Raw genomic sequence first — 22,710 nt, forward strand, 5'->3', positions numbered from 1 at the left:
TAAGTATGTGACGGTTCAGGGTTTAGGGAGGGGACATTGGGATTGAGCCTTTGTATCATAATTCTTTTCACAAATGTGTCCAAAACTGATACATTCAAGTTAAATATAATAATATTCATAGTTAACTACATTCGGCAAATATAACAATATGAGTCCAACATAATGTTTATATTACATAAAGCTCCAAAAACTATTTTGCGCTCAAATTAATGCAACAAAAATTAACTTGAACACTCTGCCCGGTTGCATGACTTGAAGTCTCAATGTACACTCACATCAAACCAATACTAGGTCCAAGGTTTGGGCTAAGCCCCTAATGTTTACAACGTCTGGCTCCGCCCCTGCCTACCACCACAAATATAATCTAATTATGTGGGAAACACTGGCAAGGTTTTGGATGGATCAATGGATGAGTTGGGGTTTGGATGGATAAGTAAGGGTTTGGATGGATGGATGGAAGAGTAAGGGTTTGGATGGCTAGATGAGTAAAGATTTGTATGGAAGAGTAAGAGTTTGAATGGATAGATGAATAGATGTGTGAGGGTTTGGAGGGATAGATGAGTAAGGGTTTGGATGGCTAGATGGATGAGTAAGGGTTTGGATAGATAGATGAATGAATAATCTAACCTCCTGATGTACTGGTACTCGGTGCCCCTCTTCATCATGCTTCTCATCTCCTTCCTCAGGTTGCAAATGTGTGTCCTTCTCTGCACGATTGAACACACACACACACACAGACAAAGTAGCCTTTTTAGGAGTCTAAAATTGGAACAGTACACATGAGGTGCGAGTATCTTTCTCTTCGTCCCTCACCTTCCTCCTCATCTGCGTGGGGGTCATCCTCTCCCTGGGCGATGTCATTGTCCATGTTCTCGTACTGGCTCCTCCTCCTTTTTAAACCACAGCACAGACCGAAAGAGTTGTGTCAACTCCATTGCCTGATTAAATTTTTCAAATATAGCCGCAGAAATGTTCCAAACAAAACAGCCGCATCATTGAGAAACAGCTGTATGACAACACTGTTCGAAGGTAATAAGTTAAATTTGCACCGTGTTTAATCTTTTTTTAAATCTTATCACAGTCGAATGGCAGTAGTAGTCTAGTACATTTAATGTTGTTAGTACTGAGAGATGTCATGCTATCTAGCAATAACATATTGCTACAAAAAACTATGGTTAAGAAGTTACTGTAGTCTTGCTAAATTAAACAATGTACTATTACAGTCAGTTATGACTTTGACAGTAGGGCAAGATTTAATAATGATGTACGTAGAACAAATTACTTGTATGCAAGTTACTTTTGATGGCAATACATAAAAGGCATTAAGAGATTAAGTTACTGTACAGCTTTCATATTGGAGATGTGACTACATTGATACCATTACCAAGTGAGGCTACATACTACATACATGTTTTAGGCTCCGGGATAAGTATCAAACATAGGACCAGAGCCATTTCTCTCTGGCTCTGCATAGGACATTAGCTAACAAGCAAAAATAATTAAACAATACCTATATTGGTTTTTTCCACACAAAGAAAGTACACAAATAGTGTAAAGTGGATTGACCGGAAGACTAGAAACCGTTCTGTCCAAAAAAATTATATATAACAATAATAATAAATGTTTGCCTTGGACTGGTTTTAAACCTACAACCCTTCGTTTATCAGCACATCATCTCATCCAATTGAGCCATTCCCAGACCTGGACTTTGCCATGTTCAGTCATCAACTAGATAATAAAATAAGACGTTTTTCCAAAGGCAAGCATTGTCAGATTTGGTCCAAGTTCAAACAGCTGTAATTCAGTCATATTTTCACATATCAAAGTGAAACTTTGCAGGGTACTTCAGGGGGGTGTCACCTTAAAGCCTATTAGGTTTGAACCATCCTTCAAAAATATATTTGATTTAGTGACACAAACATATTGAGGCAACGTGGACATTTACATAAATACACCCTTTTTTGTATTTGATTCAATTGCCTTAAGTAACGTTTTTAAATACGGCAATCATACATATATGTACACAATTTCAAGTCAATTAGACCTTTGGTTCAAGATAAGAGGAATTTTGAAGGTTTTCCAAAATTATCACTGTACAGGAAAATCCATCATGGCGGACTTCATGGGTCCTTGAGGTTTTTTAGTTCCTCATGAGAAATGAGTGATGTACACCAAGTTTCCAAATAATTGTAGCAATGGGGTGGAAATACCATCACTTCAAAATTTGACTTTTGGGCATGGCCTGTGGCGCCCCCTATGGTCCAATGTGGCCCATATTTGGTGTGGGGGTACCCACTTTGATGTAGAATCAATGCGCCAAATTAGAAAATTTATGACAAGGGACTTTGAGATATTGGGGCGCAAGGAGAAGAAAAATACCAACAATAACAATAGGTTCCCTCCTACCGGAGGGACCCTAATAATAATACCAACAATTCCAATAGGGTTCCTCCTGACGGAGGAATCCTTATCAGTATTGATTGTGTAGAATTGACAACCAAATTTCCAGGGTATATACCCATGATACAAAAAGGGGAACATTCCTACCCACCATCTGGAAAATGGCCCCCATCACACTCTCCCAAAATGATGTACTATGTACTATGATTGTATTATCCAGAATATATTTTGCTGTGCCTTTAAGCATGCCATTTCCCAGTCATCCTTAAGTATTTCCTCTCCAATATCGTCTTTCCATGTTTCTAACCTGTCTTTGGATGATTCCTTTTCATGAGATACTAAAGTCCCACAAAACATGCTGGTGATAAATCTTGCCTAGGGCGCCACCTCTGACATCTCAAGTGCCACCACTGCCAACTATGCCAACGAAAAGCTAGTAATCCGTTGACGCGGGTGGCCTGTTACATACCCGAGGAGTGAGTTTCACCGATACACATCAGCTACATCTATGAACTACTTGTTCTGAACAGGTGTTGTCAGTGAACAGGCTGTAAAACTGTTGGTTAAGTTACAGACACTCATGAAAAACTGATGCTAATTATCTGGGAAACATTTTCTAACAGCAGTCAAGTTGTCATTGTTTGTGTCAAAACAAGTTGTGAATTTGTTGTAATATTAAAACAGGAGATCTTGACTGAGCCTACTCTGTGCTCAAAGTGATGCTCGAGCTCCAGTGGTTTGCTCTGTAGGTGAACAAAACTTTCAGAAGACGTTGTGGCAGAATCGCATGAAAAACTACAGGATATGCTTTTTTTCCATTGGTTGTTGCATTAAATCTTACCCAGATACAATGCTGCTATTTACCGATTGGCTATTGTGTGGACCCCCGAGTGGCAGGCTCGACTAAGAACTTCAGGGGAGACGCTTGATTCCTGCCGGTTCCATAGTGAGAGTGGCACGGCCAGAGGAATTTTGGTTGGGTGCTGCGGCATATTTAGTATATTATATATTTTTTTCTTGTGAAATACAATGTGTGGCGGGAGGGCGTGACAAAAGACTGAAATGAGTGACTGTCACGCTCAATGCGTGACACTTGAGAGCCCTGGTTTGTGTTTTACCCATGTCACAGCCTGTTGAACGATCTATTGTTGGATTTAAAGCACAATTGAAGTCCCCTCCAAAAATAAACAATCCGCTCATGGTAGATAAATCAAGAAAGATATTCCTGAAGAAGTTGGGGTTATCCTCATTAGGACCATAAATACTCACTAGGTTCCATGTCATTGATAGGATTGCATCAGAAGATAACGTATCTTCCACCTGGGTCTTGGATAGCTTTAACAATCTGCAATGGTATTGTCCGGTGAATAAGGATAAGCCCAGATCAGGCGATTGTCAAAAATGAGAGTTATGTCGCAAAAAGCAGAGCATAAACCAGCAGAGCAGGGTAACTGGAATGCTTTACAAAAAAATTGTGGTATCCTGAAAAATTGCAATACTGCAGCAATTAACAGGGCAAGGGATACAATATGGCAAAACATTGTTGACCGTTTAAATTCGCAAATGATAGGCCTACCAAATCTACATAATTAATGCTGGGGACACACTAAACAATTTTTTTGATCTTATAAGATCTTCAAACTGTGAGAGACCACACACGAAGACCAAAAATCCTAGATTTAGCAGTTTTGCTCCTACAGTGTGTGGTGTGCCATTATTTGACAAAGACAGCACACCACCAGTCCCCCGGCCCTCGGCTTGAAGCAACGGCCCCGGTGGATGTAGGTGGTATTGCATTTCATGTTTGACTTACGACTCGTCGTTGTTTTTATTCTATTTACTCCAGTCAACATTTACAAAACTATGTCCCACAATATTTTTTTTTCGATTCTCGAACCTGGCTAATACTACAAAAAAAATCCTGATCTTTGCTAAGTTTGAAACTAATCCGAAATGGGTAAACTAGCACCCCATTTATTTGCCTAGGTCAATAAAAGTTCCCTGCAAATGTGCTCGCGGATACTAACAAGGCACAAACACAAAAGTTCACATTGGCCGATAGCCGATTTATATTGAGCTGAATGAGCCATAGACTTATATTGAATGAGCACAGGGAGAAATGGCTTGAGTTATGTGGTTCTGTGAATATGGCTGTAGCAGAGAGTCAACAGACAAAGCTTGGTACCATCCACACCTTTCCCCTACCCCCGAAAAGGGGGAAGGGTCCTTCCCCCTTTGTCCTTATCTCCCAGAAGATGCTTCAAAGCTCTGACCCAGCATGGGGTCAGGAACAGAGACCACATGGTCACACAGTATCAGACAATGGAGTATAAGGGAGAACTTTCTTTTGTGGATTTACGAACATATTTCTCAAGGACTACATGGCTCATTGACACTAATTCAATGACAGTAGTCGATGTGTTATAATGTGTGTTTTCTCATTTACCTAGAACGTGTTTAATTGATGTTTGATTATAACTCCCCTTCAGATATAGTTAAATCAGTCAATCTTGATATCAAAATAATTGTATCATACTAACAAAACCAGTTATGAACGTTGTATTGCTCTATTCTGAAGTTTAAGCATTTCATGGACATTTGAGATAATGGAATTTAAACTATCAGCCACTTCACACCTCTGGGCAGATCTCAAGACGACGCCCAGGTGGAAGTAACTGACCAATGAGAGAGGTCACCTTCACACGGATGACCCCCTGTTCTTTGGAGTATAAAATCGCCGAACTTACAATCACCCCCGCTTGTTCGTAGGATTAACTTGGGGTGAACGCGTCACTCTCTAACCTTTACCTCATAACCTGCACCTTCACTTTGCGCCCGGAACTTTGACGAGAGATTCCGTTTCCTATTCGTTGGATATAACGAACCATTGACTCCGTTCTTCAAACCGACAAAAGTAACTGCGATTTGCAATATTTCTTACTTGTGACATATTGGCATGTTGTGATTGAATTGTCGATGTTTGATTGTATTTTACAAATGATTTAACTTGACCATCGTTAGATCGGTTGCTATTGATCGTCCATTGTTACTATAGAAGCCTCTTCCTCTGTACCTCTTCCTCACTCTCTCTCTCCCCTCCCCCTCCACACGCGCTCTACGCAGCCATTGTGCCAGTGCGCTCTCATTAGAATTTAGGCCTACTGTACTGCTTTAGCCCAACTAACCCATAACTTATCTGGTATGTGTTCACTATAATTACATTCTCTTAAATAAATCATTGTGTATAATACTCGCGTATCTCTCACGTTATATGATCTGCTCTACTTTCATAGAATTCCCTACTTAAGATTAGACTGATTATTACGAGTGCTATTATTCAATATTATTAAACAAGGTTTCCTCTGTCCCTTTCACGAATCAGAGGTGGTGCCCCCAAGAACGACTATACTTTATTATAAACTAAGTATTGCTAATCTTAACCGTGCAAACCACACTACATACTGGAGCCCCGTGCGAGGCTTTGAAACAGATTGAAATGAGCGATTTATAACTTGAGATACATCTTCCGTCTGAAACAGAACCCACCCTCCCACCCTTTTTGTTAAATTAACGTCCGTTGTATTTAACTATTCCCCAAATAGCTACAGTTTTAAACACTGTTTGAATACTGTGCTGTGTACTGATTGAATTGGTTTTTTTATTCGGTAGGCCACTGGCGAGAGTTTGTCTACTATCTCAGCGGTGCCTCCACTCGTAATAATCAGTCTAATCTTAAGTAGGGAATTCTATGAAAGTAGAGCAGATCATATAACGTGAGAGATACGCGAGTATTATACACAATGATTTATTTAAGAGAATGTAATTATAGTGAACACATACCAGATAAGTTATGGGTTAGTTGGGCTAAAGCAGTACAGTAGGCCTAAATTCTAATGAGAGCGCACTGGCACAATGGCTGCGTAGAGCGCGTGTGGAGGGGGAGGGGAGAGAAAGAGTGAGGAAGAGGTACAGAGGAAGAGGCTTCTATAGTAACAATGGACGATCAATAGCAACCGATCTAACGATGGTCAAGTTAAATCATTTGTAAAATACAATCAAACATCGACAATTCAATCACAACATGCCAATATGTCACAAGTAAGAAATATTGCAAATCGCAGTTACTTTTGTCGGTTTGAAGAACGGAGTCAATGGTTCGTTATATCCAACGAATAGGAAACGGAATCTCTCGTCAAAGTTCCGGGCGCAAAGTGAAGGTGCAGGTTATGAGGTAAAGGTTAGAGAGTGACGCGTTCACCCCAAGTTAATCCTACGAACAAGCGGGGGTGATTGTAAGTTCGGCGATTTTATACTCCAAAGAACAGGGTGAAGGTGTCCGTGTGAAGGTGACCTCTCTCATTGGTCAGTTACTTCCACCTGGGCGTCGTCTTGAGATCTGCCCAGAGGTGTGAAGTGGCTGATAGTTTAAATTCCATTATCTCAAATGTCCATGAAATGCTTAAACTTCAGAATAGAGCAATACAACGTTCATAACTGGTTTTGTTAGTATGATACAATTATTTTGATATCAAGATTGACTGATTTAACTATATCTGAAGGGGAGTTATAATCAAACATCAATTAAACACGTTCTAGGTAAATGAGAAAACACATTATAACACATCGACTACTGTCATTGAATTAGTGTCAATGAGCCATGTAGTCCTTGAGAAATATGTTCGTAAATCCACAAAAGAAAGTTCTCCCTTATACTCCATTGTCTGATACTGTGTGACCATGTGGTCTCTGTTCCTGACCCCATGCTGGGTCAGAGCTTTGAAGCATCTTCTGGGAGATAAGGACAAAGGGGGAAGGACCCTTCCCCCTTTTCGGGGGTAGGGGAAAGGTGTGGATGGTACCAAGCTTTGTCTGTTGACTCTCTGCTACATGGCCCTTTCAAAGGCAAATGTTCAATAAAGTATATTTTAGACAGTTCTCAAGCTTTTATTTATTGTATTATTACCAACTCTTGTTAGATCACGCAGACATCCCAAGTGTCCCGGAAGGTCCGGGAGTCTCCCGCATTTCAATAGCGGCTCCCTGACGCCCGCAAATGCTATACAATCTCCCGGAAATCGGGGATTTTGTATTTCGAGCGAGCAAGAGACTGGGAAATTGTAATTTCTGTTAGAGATAGGTGCATATCGCGCGTCATGACAGCGTTTTCGGGGGGGGGGGGGGGGGGGGGGGGGGGGGGGGTACGTGCTGGTTTAGGGGGTACTTCATGCGTCCGGATTGCGTCCCGGGGGAGGGGGGAAGCCACCTCCCGGAAATGAGTCTCTGCAGGTTGGGATGTCTGGATCACGTTATATCCATTAATAGGCGTTTGGTTTTGTAGGATGAACATATAAAACACAGGCCACATTTATACACTGATGTTAAATTGAAGGCAGTGTGAATTTTGTGGCATTTCGTTTGAATTTAAAGTTGACAGTAAGCTATGGTAAGTCTGCATTATGGAAGATTTCGGTTACCAAAATAACTATTAAGCTTTCTTTGCCTGGCGAGAACAACGACGGAGCTGTTCATGTTAACAGTTTATTTCATCCGATACAATGCGTTGGAAATCATATTCATATCACGAAGAAAAAAAGCAACATATGTGAGGAGTTCCATCTAGAATAGCCCTATAGCCTATTTCCAAAAACCAAGTGAAAGGAATACTGTACAGTGACAGCATATATTTCCGTACAGTTTGCATCATGTCTCTGATTCGTATCGGACTTGTACCCCATTCTGCCATTGCAATGCCTTGGCTCACACCCTGGCAACCATATAAATCTATGCTCACGACTGGTTGTCCTGTAGTGTGTCCCCAGCATAATGCATTTAGGCCAACTGATAATTAGCGTAATTTGATGAGCTGTCTGAAACCGTTCAGACAGTAGCCTACCGCGGTTTATAACTCGATTTTAAATTGTTTCTTGTGGTGGTGCGGTTTATATTTTGAAGTGGCTTATAGAAAGTTTTTATAACAAAACAACAGAAGAAACACTTTTTTCGTGAATGCTATTTAACCCGTTAAGGAGTAGCGTCGCACATATGTGATTGTTCAAATGCAGGTCTCACAGCGTAACGTTGCATATATGCGTAGCCGGTGAAGCCACCTCCCTGAAATTAGTTTTTGCAGGTTTGGGTGTCTGCTAGCATGGTGGTAGCATTGCTAAGAGTATTATGCTAGCTACCTTAGCCCAGAAGCTAACTAAAGCTAGCTAGCTTCCATTTTGGAAAAATTATTTGCGCTTTGGGGACCATCGGAAATATTTAGAACTCACACGTAAATATAAGTTAATTTCCGGGCAATAGAAAACATACATACTTACTTTCATTTTCGAAGTGTGTTACACAACGGCATGCTGTACTGCCTATACTCGTTTTAATTGTTGTATCAAGTGCGGCATTTATTCCAGTGCGGTTTATAGTCAGATTTACACACACAAAGCTCCCATTGTGGTAGGGTGCAGTCAATCAAGAATGCGGCTTATTTTCCCAAAAATACGGTAATCACTGGCCGATATTTTCAACAGGAGGTTGAGAATAATAGCCAAAAAAAGAACGTAGCACCAATTGAAAATGTTATTTGGAGGTTATGTATAAAATCAAGACACTGCAGGAGGCCATGGTTTGGACTTGATGTGGGCTAATAATGTTTTTGTCTTCACATCTTGAACAAAATTAATAAATTACTTCAGAATAACTTTGCCACACACATTTATTAACTGATAGGCTAAATGCTGAGCTTGAAAATAAAAGGGAAAGATAAAGATGACTAAAATGGGGATTCACTGAAATAAGTTTTATTGCACAGATCCAGCACAGGCTTTCAGATCAGAAGGTGACCCAAATTGTAGCACACTTTGCTTGGCAGAACAACAACAGTCATTTTGAATTGCTCAGCGTGACTAAGAATATTATATTACGCGTGCATATTTAATCCAAATCCAATTATACTATTCTGGCTGACAGTGTATGGACAGCTGCCCCATATTTCCGGATTTCTAATTAACATGGTCTGCTTCCACCGGTCCAGATGGGGCTTGGACAGTGGCAGACTCTGGCTGTTTGAAGGGCAAGGACGGAAACATTTAAAGGGCTGCTACTGCAAGACATGGGCTCTCACCAGTGTAACAATGGGAATGGGATGACACCCCAAGTGTCCCACAGCCTCACTATGGGAAAGCATGCCCTAGTGGGCACATTGTAGGGGAGACTGTTGGGCACAGCATCTAATCATCTTTTTTGGGTGGAAAGGACATGATTTGGCCGCTTCGCAGCCAGTGTGGTCGGTCCCATTTCATAACATGGGCGCTGAAAGAAAAAAGGCGGCGCGTCCAGGCGCGTCGCAGCATATCGCAGGCAGTGTGTCCTAGGCCTTAGTACTCGGTCTCTGCGTCCACATCGCTCTCTCACCCAGGTGAAGGAGCGCGGTGCCGCGGCGTTTAACATAACATTATGAAGTCGGGAGAGGTATGCAGCTGACATAACTGATAGCTGATGTAACATAACTTTATAATCATCATTAGCTACATTGCTTTATGTAGCCTGGCTTGTTCACAAACAAAATCTTCCCTGAAACATACAGTATGTTACATAGCTAATAATAGCTACATCTCTGTGTAATGGGGGAAGAGATTTCTGAAGAGTTTTGGTCCGTCACTTACTCCTAGCTTACCTTTTTTAATGTTTCTTTCTAAATGCCAGTAAAAGTTTGATGTAGGCTTAGTGCCAGCCTTCTCTTTGTGGTTCAGTGTAAACTCTGTGGTTCAGTTAACCAAATCTAATTATAGCTGATTTGGCCAACAACTTCCAGTTATGAAAACGGGTCAGGGGTGAAAAAGGTGAGAAGGATATTACCCCTCTAAGGGGGTCCGAGTGCATGCTATCCCATAAGAAAAATTTGAATATTCCATATTTTAAAGCATCAATCTGATGCATTTTGAGATACTTTTTTGCCAACCTGGGGAGAACTGGAGAAACGTAACTTAAGCCATGAGTCTAAAATTATTATGGCCTCCTTACCAAGTATTATGCAAGCCATTTCATGCCAGCCTGTCACTGGGTCTAACATTTACAGTATATGAGGCACAATGTTGTAAGGGCACCACAAATGGCTTAATGCATAACCCCCCCAAAAGATGGTAAACATGCTGCATAGACATACTCGTCTACTCTTCCATCGTGATTGACAGCCAATACAAGTACCAGCGTATTTTGAAGTCAGAATGCGTATTCGCTACACAAATTGCGTACAGGTTGGCAGGTCTGCTTATTTATAGAACGGCAGGGACGGACTGGAAGTAAAAATAGGCGCTGGACTTTGATCCAGATCGGCGCACCAGAATCGGTCCCGTATACGCCACCACACCGAACGCCTTCCTAATGCATGCACATTTTGTCTGGTGATGCTAGTTAGGGACTTCCATGGTTAATGCAAGCGCGCAAGCAAATTTTTTTAGCTGATTTGAGCGAAAAATAGTTTTGAGCTTGAAACAAACAGCCATTTATCCAATTGGTAAAACGTTGTCTAGTGAAGGTAATTACGTTTACGTTTCATAGCCTGGTTTTCCATCTTTATTGTCTCAAATGAGCTTTTCTGTCAGTGTCACTGTTGTGTGTAAGCGGCACTAAGGGCTGCATACGTTCATTTGGAATTTTCCACCGGAGCTTTAGCTAGCTGGCTAACGTTGCGTTCTCTTCTGCTGTGTTCAATGACTCAATTCATCAAGCTGTAGCTAACGTTAGCCAAGTCTATGTCAACAGAGCTCCTGGGTAACTAAACTTAAATATACCAGAAAATATAAAAATTATTGAAACCATCATTCACCAAATCCAGTCAAGTAGGCTAAATCGCCGAGGCCAGGAGTGCTTTCAGCTTCTGATGGTGGTCTGCGCTGGTGATGCAAGGACCTTTGCGTTAATATTTCCATGCACTCGCATCGACAAGCGCACCCGTTCGCAGTTCACTGAATATGAATACCAACCCCACCCCCCCCCCAAAACAATTTCTCATCGAATCTACACGATTCACGTAGGTCACATATTTTAGTTTCAAAACTGCAATTTTCGCCGAAAGGTGAGGGATTTTCATGTCTGAACTTCAGACAGCCACTGTTTTCCCCATCTTCCTCATTCACTTTTGGGGTGCGAGGAGGGGTGATGGGTAATTTCAAATTTGTTCATTTATTGGTTGCATTTGAAGTGTGATTTATTCATCCAAAAACAATATTAACAAATAAATTAAACAATGCACAGGCCATTTAGTGATATTCCTGCAGTTGTGGGCTTGACCGGTCTTGAAATAAAATCCTCCTATTTGTCTCGAGACCGAGACAAAACCGAGTAAAAATGCTGTTGACAAGACCTTCGAAATGTGGTCTTGAGACCGACCTTGAAACCAAGACCGATCTCAAGTACTACCACACTGGAATGCAAACCATCATTTATTGCGTTAAGGGGCATCCTGGCCACTGTGAATGGCAGACACTAGGGCACTTGGTCTAATTTTTGCCACTCTAGAGGGCATTTTAGAAATGCTTTTTCAACCCTGGGGGCACCAGGCAGTCACCCCAAGTCTTCCAGTGGGCCTGGATACACCCATGGCGACAGTATATTGCACCTATAACATTGGGGAAGCCAAAAGGAGAGGATAAAATAATATAGAGGCGTGTCAACATATAGGCTACTATAAACAATGAAAATACTTAATACAATTGAATAAAGAGTCTCCTTGATTCTTTGCGTTTCGAGATTACCTGGAAAACTGATAATATTCAGGTACTGTTTTGGAGCAAGTCACCAACCCTGTTCAAGAGTGTCCCACATGCAAAGAGACACAGATACAGACAGACTGAACAGTGAGTTGGCTACAGTGAGTTTCCCTCCTTGTGTGTGATTCCAGCAGACTACATCGTCTAGGCCAGGGTTCTCCAACCCTGGTCTTCGAGGGCCGTTATACTGCATGTTTGAGATGTTTCCCTGCTCCAGCACACCCGTTTCAAATGAATGGGTTGTTTCAAGCTCTGTGGAAGCCGGATAATGACCATTCATTTAAATCAGGTGTGCTGGAGCAGGGAAACATCTAAAACATGCAGGACAGCGGCCCTCGAGGACCAGGATTGGAAAACCCTGGTCTAGGCCTACCTACAGACTGCAGTCTACTACCCTCCTTTCTACCATTATAGTCGACTACTCTCCTTTCTACTACGGATGCTAGGCTGCTCTTATGTGTTCATTGCCATCCTTAAGAGTTGCTAAAGTGTTATATAGTTATATATATATATATATTAGGGCTGTGAAATGATTAAAACATTTTTATCAAATTAATCACAGGTTTCTGTGGATTAATCATGATTAATTACATATTACAGATCTTTTGAATTTTTGTCAGTGTGCGTCGATCTTTGATTTTGCGGTACCTTGATGCTCGAGTCACCCGTTGCCACTCGCAAAACTTTGGTGAACTCCTCAACAATATCAATCCGTCTACAGCTTTTTGCAATACATTTGGCAACTATGCTAGTCACCTTGTGACAGGCAGACTTAGTGAGGGCTCTACGCTGTTCAGTGAGGGTGGTTTGGCGCATTCTACTTTAACTCCGCTCGCCGACCAACGCATACTTCGCGTTGAGGTGGTATAGGTTACTTTAGGCTGGTATTGCTTCGGTGGAACGATAACATTCAGTCATTTAGCATTCAGTCATTTAGCAGACGCTCTTATCCAGAGCGATTACGTGTTTCCGCCAAGTGTGCATATCACTTTGGTTTTATTGGATGTTCCATCTTAGTTTTTTTTGGAACACAAACTTTTTATCCAGAAGTTGCAGATGGGTGGAATTGTGGGTATATTACGTTAAATGCGTTAGACAAAAATAACAAATTAATCCTGTAATTTAATAACGCGTTATTTTTCACTGCCCTAATATATATATATATTCCACTTCCACAGTGCTGGTCAGGGAAGCATTACTTCTGTCTCTGAAGACCCTTGGGGTTGGTGGGATAAATTATCTTTGTATAGTCTGAGCACCTTCATCCACAGGGTTGTCAAAGAACGGATACGCCATTATTGATTGTAACTTGTCCAGACGCTCTGCTGAGTTTCTAAGGCCTTATTTTATGTAATTTAACCAATGGCTTTTGAAAACAGTGACATTATTTCTTAACTTGTTTATTTAAATTAATACATTCTTTGGAGATGAAGTAAACACTTAAATTCATTCATGTCTGCACTTTAAAAAGTCTGCACTTATGTTTCCGAACACGGACTAAAGTGCTTTGCGCACAGGAATTTACCCGACTGAGCTTTCTTTTGAGATTCTGTTTCCGCCTGTTGAAATTATTAGCAACACATCCTAATTTAGCTCAACTTTTAGCCTGACACGGAGCAGACTAGTTCAGAAGTATAAGTTACCTTGGTTACGTAGCTAGAACTAGAATAAGCCCCTTAACGGAACTCTCGCTGAAGTAAGCAAGAATAAGTCTCGCTTTTCCTTAATCAACGTTGATGGAACAACCCCCATCTCCCACAACAATGTGAACCCCGGAACCCTTCCAATCCCCCTTCTCTCCATCTCCCTCCAAAACCTATAACACTTGATGCCAATTCACATAACTGAGGGGCAGCTTCACTGGCAAACCTATCCCAAGCAAACCATAAATGAAGTCCACAAACCATGCAGTCAAAAAGAACACTAATCAGAAAGTACAGTCCAAACTTCCCTAGTCCTTTTTTTCCAATGTTTACGGTAATGACCCACCAAAAGGCATCAGCTAGTTAACCCGATATGTAAATAAACCCACGTCATCTATCCATGTTAGCGTCCATAAAGTTTAAAGTTGAGCTTTGGAAATAATTGGGTTAAATTAAACTATAGCAACCTCGTGCACCATATCTATAAATGAAAGTTAACGAGCGGCCTCTTGCTAGTCAGGTCGGATAACCATAATCAAAGAAACAAAATGATTCCCAGGCTCCTTATATAATGTAGGTCCTTATGTCTACTGAATAGAGTAAGGTCACCTGTTCATGAAACTGAAAGCACAGACCTCTTCAACAGGTCTGTGCTCTCAATGTATCAGATTCATGACTCTGGTACTGACCTTCCGAGCGGTGAACGGGACTGCACCCGACTACGTCAAGTCTCTCCTCCAGCCTTACACCCCCACCCGCCACCTACAGTCTTCTTCTGACAACCGCCTGGTGGTCCCACGGCTCAAGAGCGCCCGGTCCCAACACAATCTCTTCTCCTGTCTGGCCCCACAATGGTGGAATCAGCTCCCCACCTCCATCAGGGACACTGACTGTCTCCCCACCTTCAAGAAAAGGCTCAAGACGCACTTGTTCCGGGAGTACAAAGGCACTTAGGAATGCTTGGCTGGACCTGATGTTAGTTTCCTCCAGGTTCACAATGACTCTTATTGAGAGACTTGTTGCTCTTGTTGGTTAGTTATAACAGATTTTAACTTTTGTACTCGCTGTGAAATATTTTACTGATTGTTCTTCTAAAGGTACACTTTTGCACTTTTTGAGTTTCATGTTGTTTAATTGTAACCTGTTTAACTGCATGCTCTTATGGTTCTTCCCTTTGGCACTTATTTGGTTTTTCACAATGCATGCTTCATGTTTTGGCTGCTTGCAATGTTTGGGGCTACCTCGTTGTTATGATTAGTGACCTATGCTCTTTTGTAAAGCTCTCTCTTGGAAGTCACCTTGGATAAAAGCGTCTGCTAAATGCATAAATGTAAATGTAAACATTAGTTAGTGCAGTACCTCTTCGAAAGACATCAGCTGAATCTCTGTAAACAAACCCATGTTGTCTCCTCAAAGTCCGCGATGACATTACCCTGCATCCTCCGGTGACGAGAGGAGGTGAATCTTGCCGTTGTGGAGTACTCTCATCCTGCATGGATTTTGTTGAAACCCTGGGAAGGAGCCATCATCCATAAACAGCTTCTTGACTGCGTTGAACTCACGTCTCTGTCTCAGCGGAGAAGTCTTAGGTGAAGGACAGTTTGCTTCCATTGTGTTTTGATGTCACGCATTTTAGAGCAGCTGAAAACAAATTCCCGGTCCTGGAACTTCAGAAAGCGTATGAGGACTGCCCTGTCTTGGTTCGAGTTTGCCGGGCCCAGTGTACGGTGGTGAGCTCTTTCCAGCATGATGGATTTATCAGTATCCAACCAGCCCGGCAACATCTCCTGCAGAAAGTCCAACATTTGTCGGTTTCCCTCTACCCCCTCTCTGAGTCCAAACATTCGTAGATTTTTCCTCCAGCTGCGATTTTCCAAGTCTTCAACTTTAGATTCAAAATACGTGATCCGCCTTGAAGCTTTATTCAGGCCCGTCATGGTGTTCTCCAACTTGTCTTCCGTTGACATGATGCGTGTTTCGGCTTTCTCCAACCGTAAAATATTGGATGCTATGTCCCGCTTCACCTCATTCATGATATTTTCTAGAACCTCAACCAAGTTGCCCATCTTGGAGAGCCGTCCGTCTATTCCGTCCAGTTTGGAACCAAACCCACCGAACTCAACACAAAGTGACTTTAGCTCTGATAGCATGGCGGCCTTGGTCCTTACTAGCTTGTTCCTCGTTCTCGATTGTCAAATTTTCTGCTTTTGCAAACTTTTTGCTCGCTTGAAAATATCACCCTCCTTATTCAACGCAGTTTTTGACGTGGTTACTGTTAAGCTACTAAATATAACTTGGGGAATTATATTATAATTCTGTAAAGCTGTGTGGAGCGATCACATTATGCCGCCATCTTGTTCTATACCCCAACGATTTACACATTTTAGTTAGTTTACCATATACCATGAATATTATAGAGATCCCACAATTCTGCCACAGCATAGTCAGGAAGGTGGAAGTACTTGTGTGCATTATCTTTTTCAACTCCCCGTGAGCAGTAAGTAACCACACATGACTGCTTCCCTTTCTGACCTGAGGTGCTCCTCCCTGAGGAGTTGTTCCTGTCTGTCGGCCTCCTTGTTGTGCTGTGCCTCCTTCTCCTGCTGCTCCTTCAGACGCTGCTCCCTCTCCCTCTGCTCCTTCTCCCTCTGGGCCTGCAGGGCCTCCTGGTGCAACTGCAGCGCCCTCTGCTCTTGGGCCCGCTGGGCCTCCAGGTGTTGCTGCTCTTGCTGCTGCTCATAGGCTGATTTGACACGCTCCACCTCAGAGTGGGCATCCTGATGGAGGTGGAGCTCCACAAGGGGGTCCTGTGGAAAATGTGCAAAAATGAGTCAGGATACCATCTTCAAAGTGTGTTAAAAACTAAACAAAGAGTGTTTGAAAACATTGATAGGGTTCTGAGCAGTACAATATTTCAGCAACCACACTACATCCACTTGAATAGTGTTTGTTCTACCATGGTTTTAAGAGATTCTACTGTCGTTCTAACCGGTTGTGGTTGGCGTCTCTGACGGTCAAGAGCATTGTCATCTGGCAGCTCATGCTCGTGCTCTAGCTCCACCCCCTCCTGCTCCTCATTCTGGGGTTGGTCAGACTCCTCCTCCAGCTTCTGGGGCTGCCCTGCCTGCTCCATCTCCTCTTCTGCTAGCTCTCTCCTCCTCTCCGCTTCCCCCTCTCCCTCCACATCCCCCTCTTTCTCTGGCAAGGCATTGTGGGATATGGTCAGCTGAGACTGGGGATCCATCTTAGGCCCCTCCCCCTTGTCCTGCAGGTCCAACTGTGATTAAGGAAATAGATGATTAGTGCGTTTGTATGTGTGTGTGTGTCCCAAGTAAAACAAGTAGTGCTGTCAGTTTAACGCGTTATTAACGGCGTTAACGCAAAGCTATTTTAACGGCGTACCGTTTATCGCGCGATTAACGTTCTTTTTGGCCTAGCAAACGTTGTAGTTTTTTTCAAAAGCTGTTGCAACAACTACTGACGTTAGAAAAACTACAACACCACACCGGATCTAGCTAGACCGGAAACAACACAACAGGCACGCCGCACACACTTGTTTGGGCTTGCGAGCCGGCTAAAGAGTAGAAGGCTAACGTTATGTTTTGAGTGGATGGCGAGTGCGAGACGCCAAAATGGATGCCAATACGATTCTGAATGGAAAGTTAACTTTTAAAAAGTTGCCAAATGGTTCCATTGACAAGACCAAAGTGATCTGTGTGTTTTGTCGTTGTGAACTGAGCTATCATCAGAATCAAACTTGGTTTTATTCGCCATGTAGTTTTGCACAAACACGGAATTGACTGTGGCCGGAAGGTGCAGACAATAAACATATACGAATCCTCAATCAAAAAGTATAAAAGGACAGTAGGAATAACAATCCAAAAAATGAAACAATTTAAAATGTACATCATCGCAGCACGTCCAGTCTGATATACCAATTGATGGCCAAGCACATAGCTGATGCGAATTCTCAGCCCCCTCGTCAAAGCCAGGCGATTGCAATGTTGTTAATAAAATAAATAAATAAAAAACATTTGCACCAAGCAATCCAATCCACTTTTCCATGTTGATAAGAGTATTAAAGTTAGAAAAGAAATGTGGACAAAAAGAAATCAAGGGACATAATAAAATAGATAAACATTTGCGATTATTTGCGATTAATAGCGAGTTAACTATTACATTAATGCGATTAATCGCAATTAAATATTGGAATTGTTTGACACCACTAAAAACAAGACAACTTCATCAGAGACAGTCATACTTTTGATTGTGTATCTAGGTGATCATCTTCATGGGCATATTCCTCCTTGTGGGTCTCAACCAATAGGGCTTCCTGCTGGGCTGGGGGTGGGTCCTGTTCATGGGCCTGGTCCAATAAGACTGCAGGCTGACCTTGTTGTTGAGGATGGTTCTGGTCAGCGTGTTGTAGACTGGGCATTCTGTTTAGGGTCTCCTTAAGCTTCTTGAACTCATCTACCTGCATCTGGAAGCAAAATAACCAAAATAGCAACCTTCAGACAACCTCCACACAACTCTTTCATACAAAGTCCTTCACTATTTAAATTATTAAACATAAGTAATGAGTCAGTGAGTCATGATTGATGAGTCATAATGAGTACATTGTGCGTTGCACACCCCCCATTGCTTCTTGCTACTATGAAGTCAATTTGATTTACATGTGCATGAATTAATGTGCTGTTAATTAGGGGTGGGGGGGAAAAAATCGATTCACATATGAATTGTGATTCAATCTTCTTGCGATTCACATACTTCAAAAATCGAATTGTGACCCCAAGATTTGATTTGAATCGAATCGTGAGGTACCAAAAGATTTCCACCCCTACTGTTAATGTTATGTGGACTACATAATTCACTTCAAAGTTTAAAGTGCCCCTTTAAGACGCAGTGAGTCCTGGGATACATGGTTGTTTGGAGTTAGGGCCTTTTTGATATTTTGCTGTCATTCTGTTATATGCTTGCTTAAACGACAGACAAGTTTGTGTACCAAAGACATAAGTTGTCCAACATTACGTCTTCCCAACTCCTGTGCTTACATTCAAATCAATCTCTTGATAACGCTGCCGTCTGGGTGGTCCAATATGAATCTGCAATGTTTCTGATCTAGGTTGTTTCAATGCAGTTTGTGCAGTGGGAAATTAGATTGGATCATAGCTAACAAGCTTAGAAAATGTTATGATGGAATATAGCCCGTTTTGTTGAGACTGACTGAAGACGTTCTTCGTCTGACTGCAAATTCACGGTATGGATATGTACCATTTTATCCCCCCCCCCCCCCAAAAAAAAAATATATATATATATGCGAGATAACAACAGGGTACCTCGTTAAGAGCAAGCACACCCAATAATAAGAGTACGAACAAAACAACACGTTTCCTCCTGACGGACAAATCCTAATAATAAAACTAACAAAAACAATAGGTTTCCTCCTGACGGAGGAATCCTAATGAGTTACAACTGCTAGTCTGTCTCTGCTGTGCCCCACCTCCCTCTCCGATGTTTCCTCAGAGAGCCAGGTGAGTGAAGGTGGAGGCCCCAACAGGCTGTTGAGACACACCCCTCCTCTCTCCCTTTGTCCCTACCTGAGCAGTGGCCAGGGCACTCTTGTGGTCTTCCAGCGTCAGTGCCAGCTGGTCGTGAGCAGCTTTCAGGTCCATGTGCTGGAACTGGGATGGCACGAAGCGTTGGCAACGGTAAATGGGAAATACATGGATAAGTACATACGGCACACACGCTACCCCTACTGTCCAGTCCTCGCCCTTGGTACTCACACGTGCATCCTGCAGTTGAATATGGATGTCCTGGTGAGCTTTCCTTAGCTGTTTATTTTCCTCCCGCAGGTTGTACACATTCTCTACAGTGGTAGCACCAGAATATAATACACATGAACACACATCCAAGGAAGCCATTTAAGGGAGAGACTACTGCACCTCACTGGGTGTTTTTAAAGAACAACTTGTAAGTTGGGCGCATTACCACATAAAGCTAGAAGAGGGAGACAAAGGCCTTGTATGAGGTCACATGTTTGACTGCCTTTGATACTAAACAATTGATTTGTGCCAAGGACTTGTTTATATCTGCCTGTACCTTTGAGCTTGGACATCTCCAGGTCCTTGGTCTGCTGCAGCTTCTCATAGCGCTCCTTGTGTTCCTCCAGGGCTCGGCTGTGGTCTTCTCCCTGGATCTGGTGCTGCTCCTGCAGCTCATAGTACTGCTTCTTCAAGTCATCGTGCTGGTTCTGCAACAGCAAAAACAGGGGCATGAAAATGGTTGTGTGTGTTTGTGTATAAAACATTGTCGGAAATAACAGATTTTTTACAATTGTCTGTGTGTCTTCTGCATGCATAGTTACTGACCTTCAGCATCTGATGCTGTACATGGAGGGAGTTGAATCTACTGCTGGCGTCTTGCTGTTGAGTAACACACCAATATACAGGCTAGTCAACCATCACCTCCACCCGTCCTCCATGACACACCAACACACAGCCAATCATCACGTCATAGACTTCATAGGTAGACTTTTGCCTACCTTCTCCTTGTTCAGAGACTGCTGAGACTCCAACTTATAAACCAGGTAATCTGATGGGACAAAAAAAAAGGTCAGCTTTAAATTGCCCATGTAAACAAATGAGGGAATGATACTGTTGCTGCTGTAAAGTGATTATGGGAGGTCTGGTCTCTCACCCTCTTTGGCCTTCTTGTGTTCAACTCTCTCCTTTTGCAGTGACTTCTCTAGTCTGGAGCGGTGCTCGTACACCACTGAGGGGAGGCAGAGAGGGATGTATACAATGGGAGATGGAGAGGGAGGGAGATCAAAAGGGAGGAGAGTAGAAAGAGGAGAAGGAGGATAGACAAAAGGAAGGAGGTAAATAGAGGAAGTACAGAGGGAGGAGGGTAGAGAGCAGACAACAAACAGTTACTATGAGAGGATGTTCTCACAAAGCCATCTGGAGTGCTGAGCTAAACAGAGACATGATGATGAGCCAAAATGTTTACTCGCGCACACACACACGAAGAATGTGAGTACAGTTTGGATTATACACTGTGGTTGTTTTATATTTGTCTAACATGTGTGTGTGTGATGGCCATGCTCCTCCATTGACGAGCAGGTGATGAATTCAACACTGTGATCGCACTGAGATGCAGACTCAGCACTTACCTCCACCTCTTCTCCACCTGTCCCCCTCTCCCCTCTCAACGCTGCACATAGCCCTTCCCTTCCTCTAAACCCCACCATTTTCAGCTCTCCTCATCATGGATGCATCATCCCCATCATCCCCACCCACTGGTAATAGGGAAGAGAAACAAATCTGGGATGGAAAAAGGAGTGTCACACCTCCTGGACAGGCATTACTAATCAACTCTTAAAGAGCAGACAGCACAGCCTGCTCTAAGGATCAATTTGTATTTCTGGAGGATGGCAAAGAGACGACAAGTTGACGGGGCAGAGCAGGTAAAGAGAGGATTACAAAGGACAGATGAAATAATGTACAATGATGTAGCCTTCATGTTTTTGAAGGACTCTTGTTTTCCATCTGTCACTACCTCGCTAGCAATCATTAATGCTTAGCTCAGGGTTTCCCTCAGAAAATAAATTAAGTTAAAGTGGTAGGGCTGGGTTTGCCGGCAGACCGAGGGGGGAGGGGGAGGGGGGGTTTCCGGCGTAGCGGGGCAAAGTTTTTCCTCAAATGCTTTCTGCAGCGAAGGGAGACTGGGGTTGGTCACGGTTTGGAATGAAAGGGAGAAAACAGGACAGAGTAACACGGCGGATATTGCTCATAAAAAAATCTACGTAGTTAGGGCGGCAGGCGTGTGTTGCTTAGGCGGCCGCCTTAACTGCAAAGTGCTGCGGGAAGCCCTGTTAGCTAATATCCATAGGCCTTTTGATCAGACAAGCCAAGTCAATGCTAAACGACAAGAATTGGCAAGACTGCAGGTGTCATCTTAGAATATAGCCACTTAGAGGCACACTAGAATTCACATGACAAAGAGTCATGGTATGTACTTTTGGCTACCTTCAAATGGGGGTGTCACCCCATTTCCACCCATGGTAAACATACCAAACAACCAGTTCCACAAGCACAGCAACACAAGCTGTAATTTTGTACACACGGGCTTCATTCTGTATTTTCAAGTCATCCATTCCATTCCATTTAGTCATTTAGCAGACGCTCTTATCCAGAGCGTCTTACTGTACAGTAAGTACAGGGACATTCCCCCGAGGCAAGTAGGGTGAAGTGCCTTGCCCAAGGACACAACATAATTTCGCACGCGAAATGTCTGGTAAAAGAATGCTATTCGAGCCTGGTAAGTTGATCTTACATTGTTTATCATCATCTTAAACATCTTATATTCTTATTGAAACAGCAATTGCTTCTATAGCCTTCTGTTTGACTGTAACTCAGTCCAAAATGGCGACATCGCTACCTTTTCGCCATCTAGTGGCGGTTGTCAAAAATACACAAGAGCTTTGCCTCTTGTCTCCAATACTCTTTGGCTACACTGCATTTTTTAGTCTCTGTAAATGACTAAAAAGTTGTGTATTTTAAAGACGGGAGGATAGACGCCACCAAAACAATGCTCTCCATCTTTGCAATACTGGTTATGAGGAAGCGGAAGATTGCTTGTGATGTTTGCGTTCCGTGCGACAATTGTATGCCGTGCCTGGTATAAATGGGACTGTGGCAAATCTTCTTTTCAGAAGGATCTACTGCGGTCAGCAGGGTAAAGTCAAAATCAATACAGTAGAGAAAATTCATACCCATCTATTCTATACCGTTCATACCATCCAACCCGTTTGCATTAGGATTACTTTTGAAATAGAAAATGTTAAGTTTCAGTTGCATGGCCGTTTTGTAAGGGTTGTGCCAAAAAAAAAAAAA

At 42.5% G+C, this 22,710-nt stretch overlaps 1 protein-coding gene across 6 annotated transcripts in view; it reads right to left on the reverse strand.

Annotated features, from left to right (window-relative positions):
* golim4a (golgi integral membrane protein 4a) overlaps positions 1–22,710 on the reverse strand; it is a 41,979-nt gene that overhangs the window by 15,750 nt on the left and 3,519 nt on the right. For 3 of the 6 annotated variants that reach the window (XM_047035515.1, XM_047035514.1, XM_047035509.1), the window contains exons 2-12: positions 20,513–20,587; positions 20,358–20,407; positions 20,185–20,238; positions 19,916–20,066; positions 19,600–19,685; positions 19,411–19,494; positions 18,072–18,293; positions 16,767–17,087; positions 16,343–16,617; positions 814–890; positions 628–707 (exon numbers count right to left, since the gene is read on the reverse strand). In XM_047035515.1, coding sequence (XP_046891471.1) covers positions 628–707; positions 814–890; positions 16,343–16,617; positions 16,767–17,087; positions 18,072–18,293; positions 19,411–19,494; positions 19,600–19,685; positions 19,916–20,066; positions 20,185–20,238; positions 20,358–20,407; positions 20,513–20,587 — 1,475 coding nt within the window. The remainder of the gene's footprint in view (positions 1–627; positions 708–813; positions 891–16,342; positions 16,618–16,766; positions 17,088–18,071; positions 18,294–19,410; positions 19,495–19,599; positions 19,686–19,915; positions 20,067–20,184; positions 20,239–20,357; positions 20,408–20,512; positions 20,588–22,710) is intronic. The other 3 variants (XM_047035512.1, XM_047035510.1, XM_047035511.1) reach the window with 3 other exon arrangements.

This window comes from Hypomesus transpacificus, chromosome 15 (assembly GCF_021917145.1).
Source record: "Hypomesus transpacificus isolate Combined female chromosome 15, fHypTra1, whole genome shotgun sequence".
Classification (NCBI taxonomy): Eukaryota; Metazoa; Chordata; class Actinopteri; order Osmeriformes; family Osmeridae; genus Hypomesus; species Hypomesus transpacificus.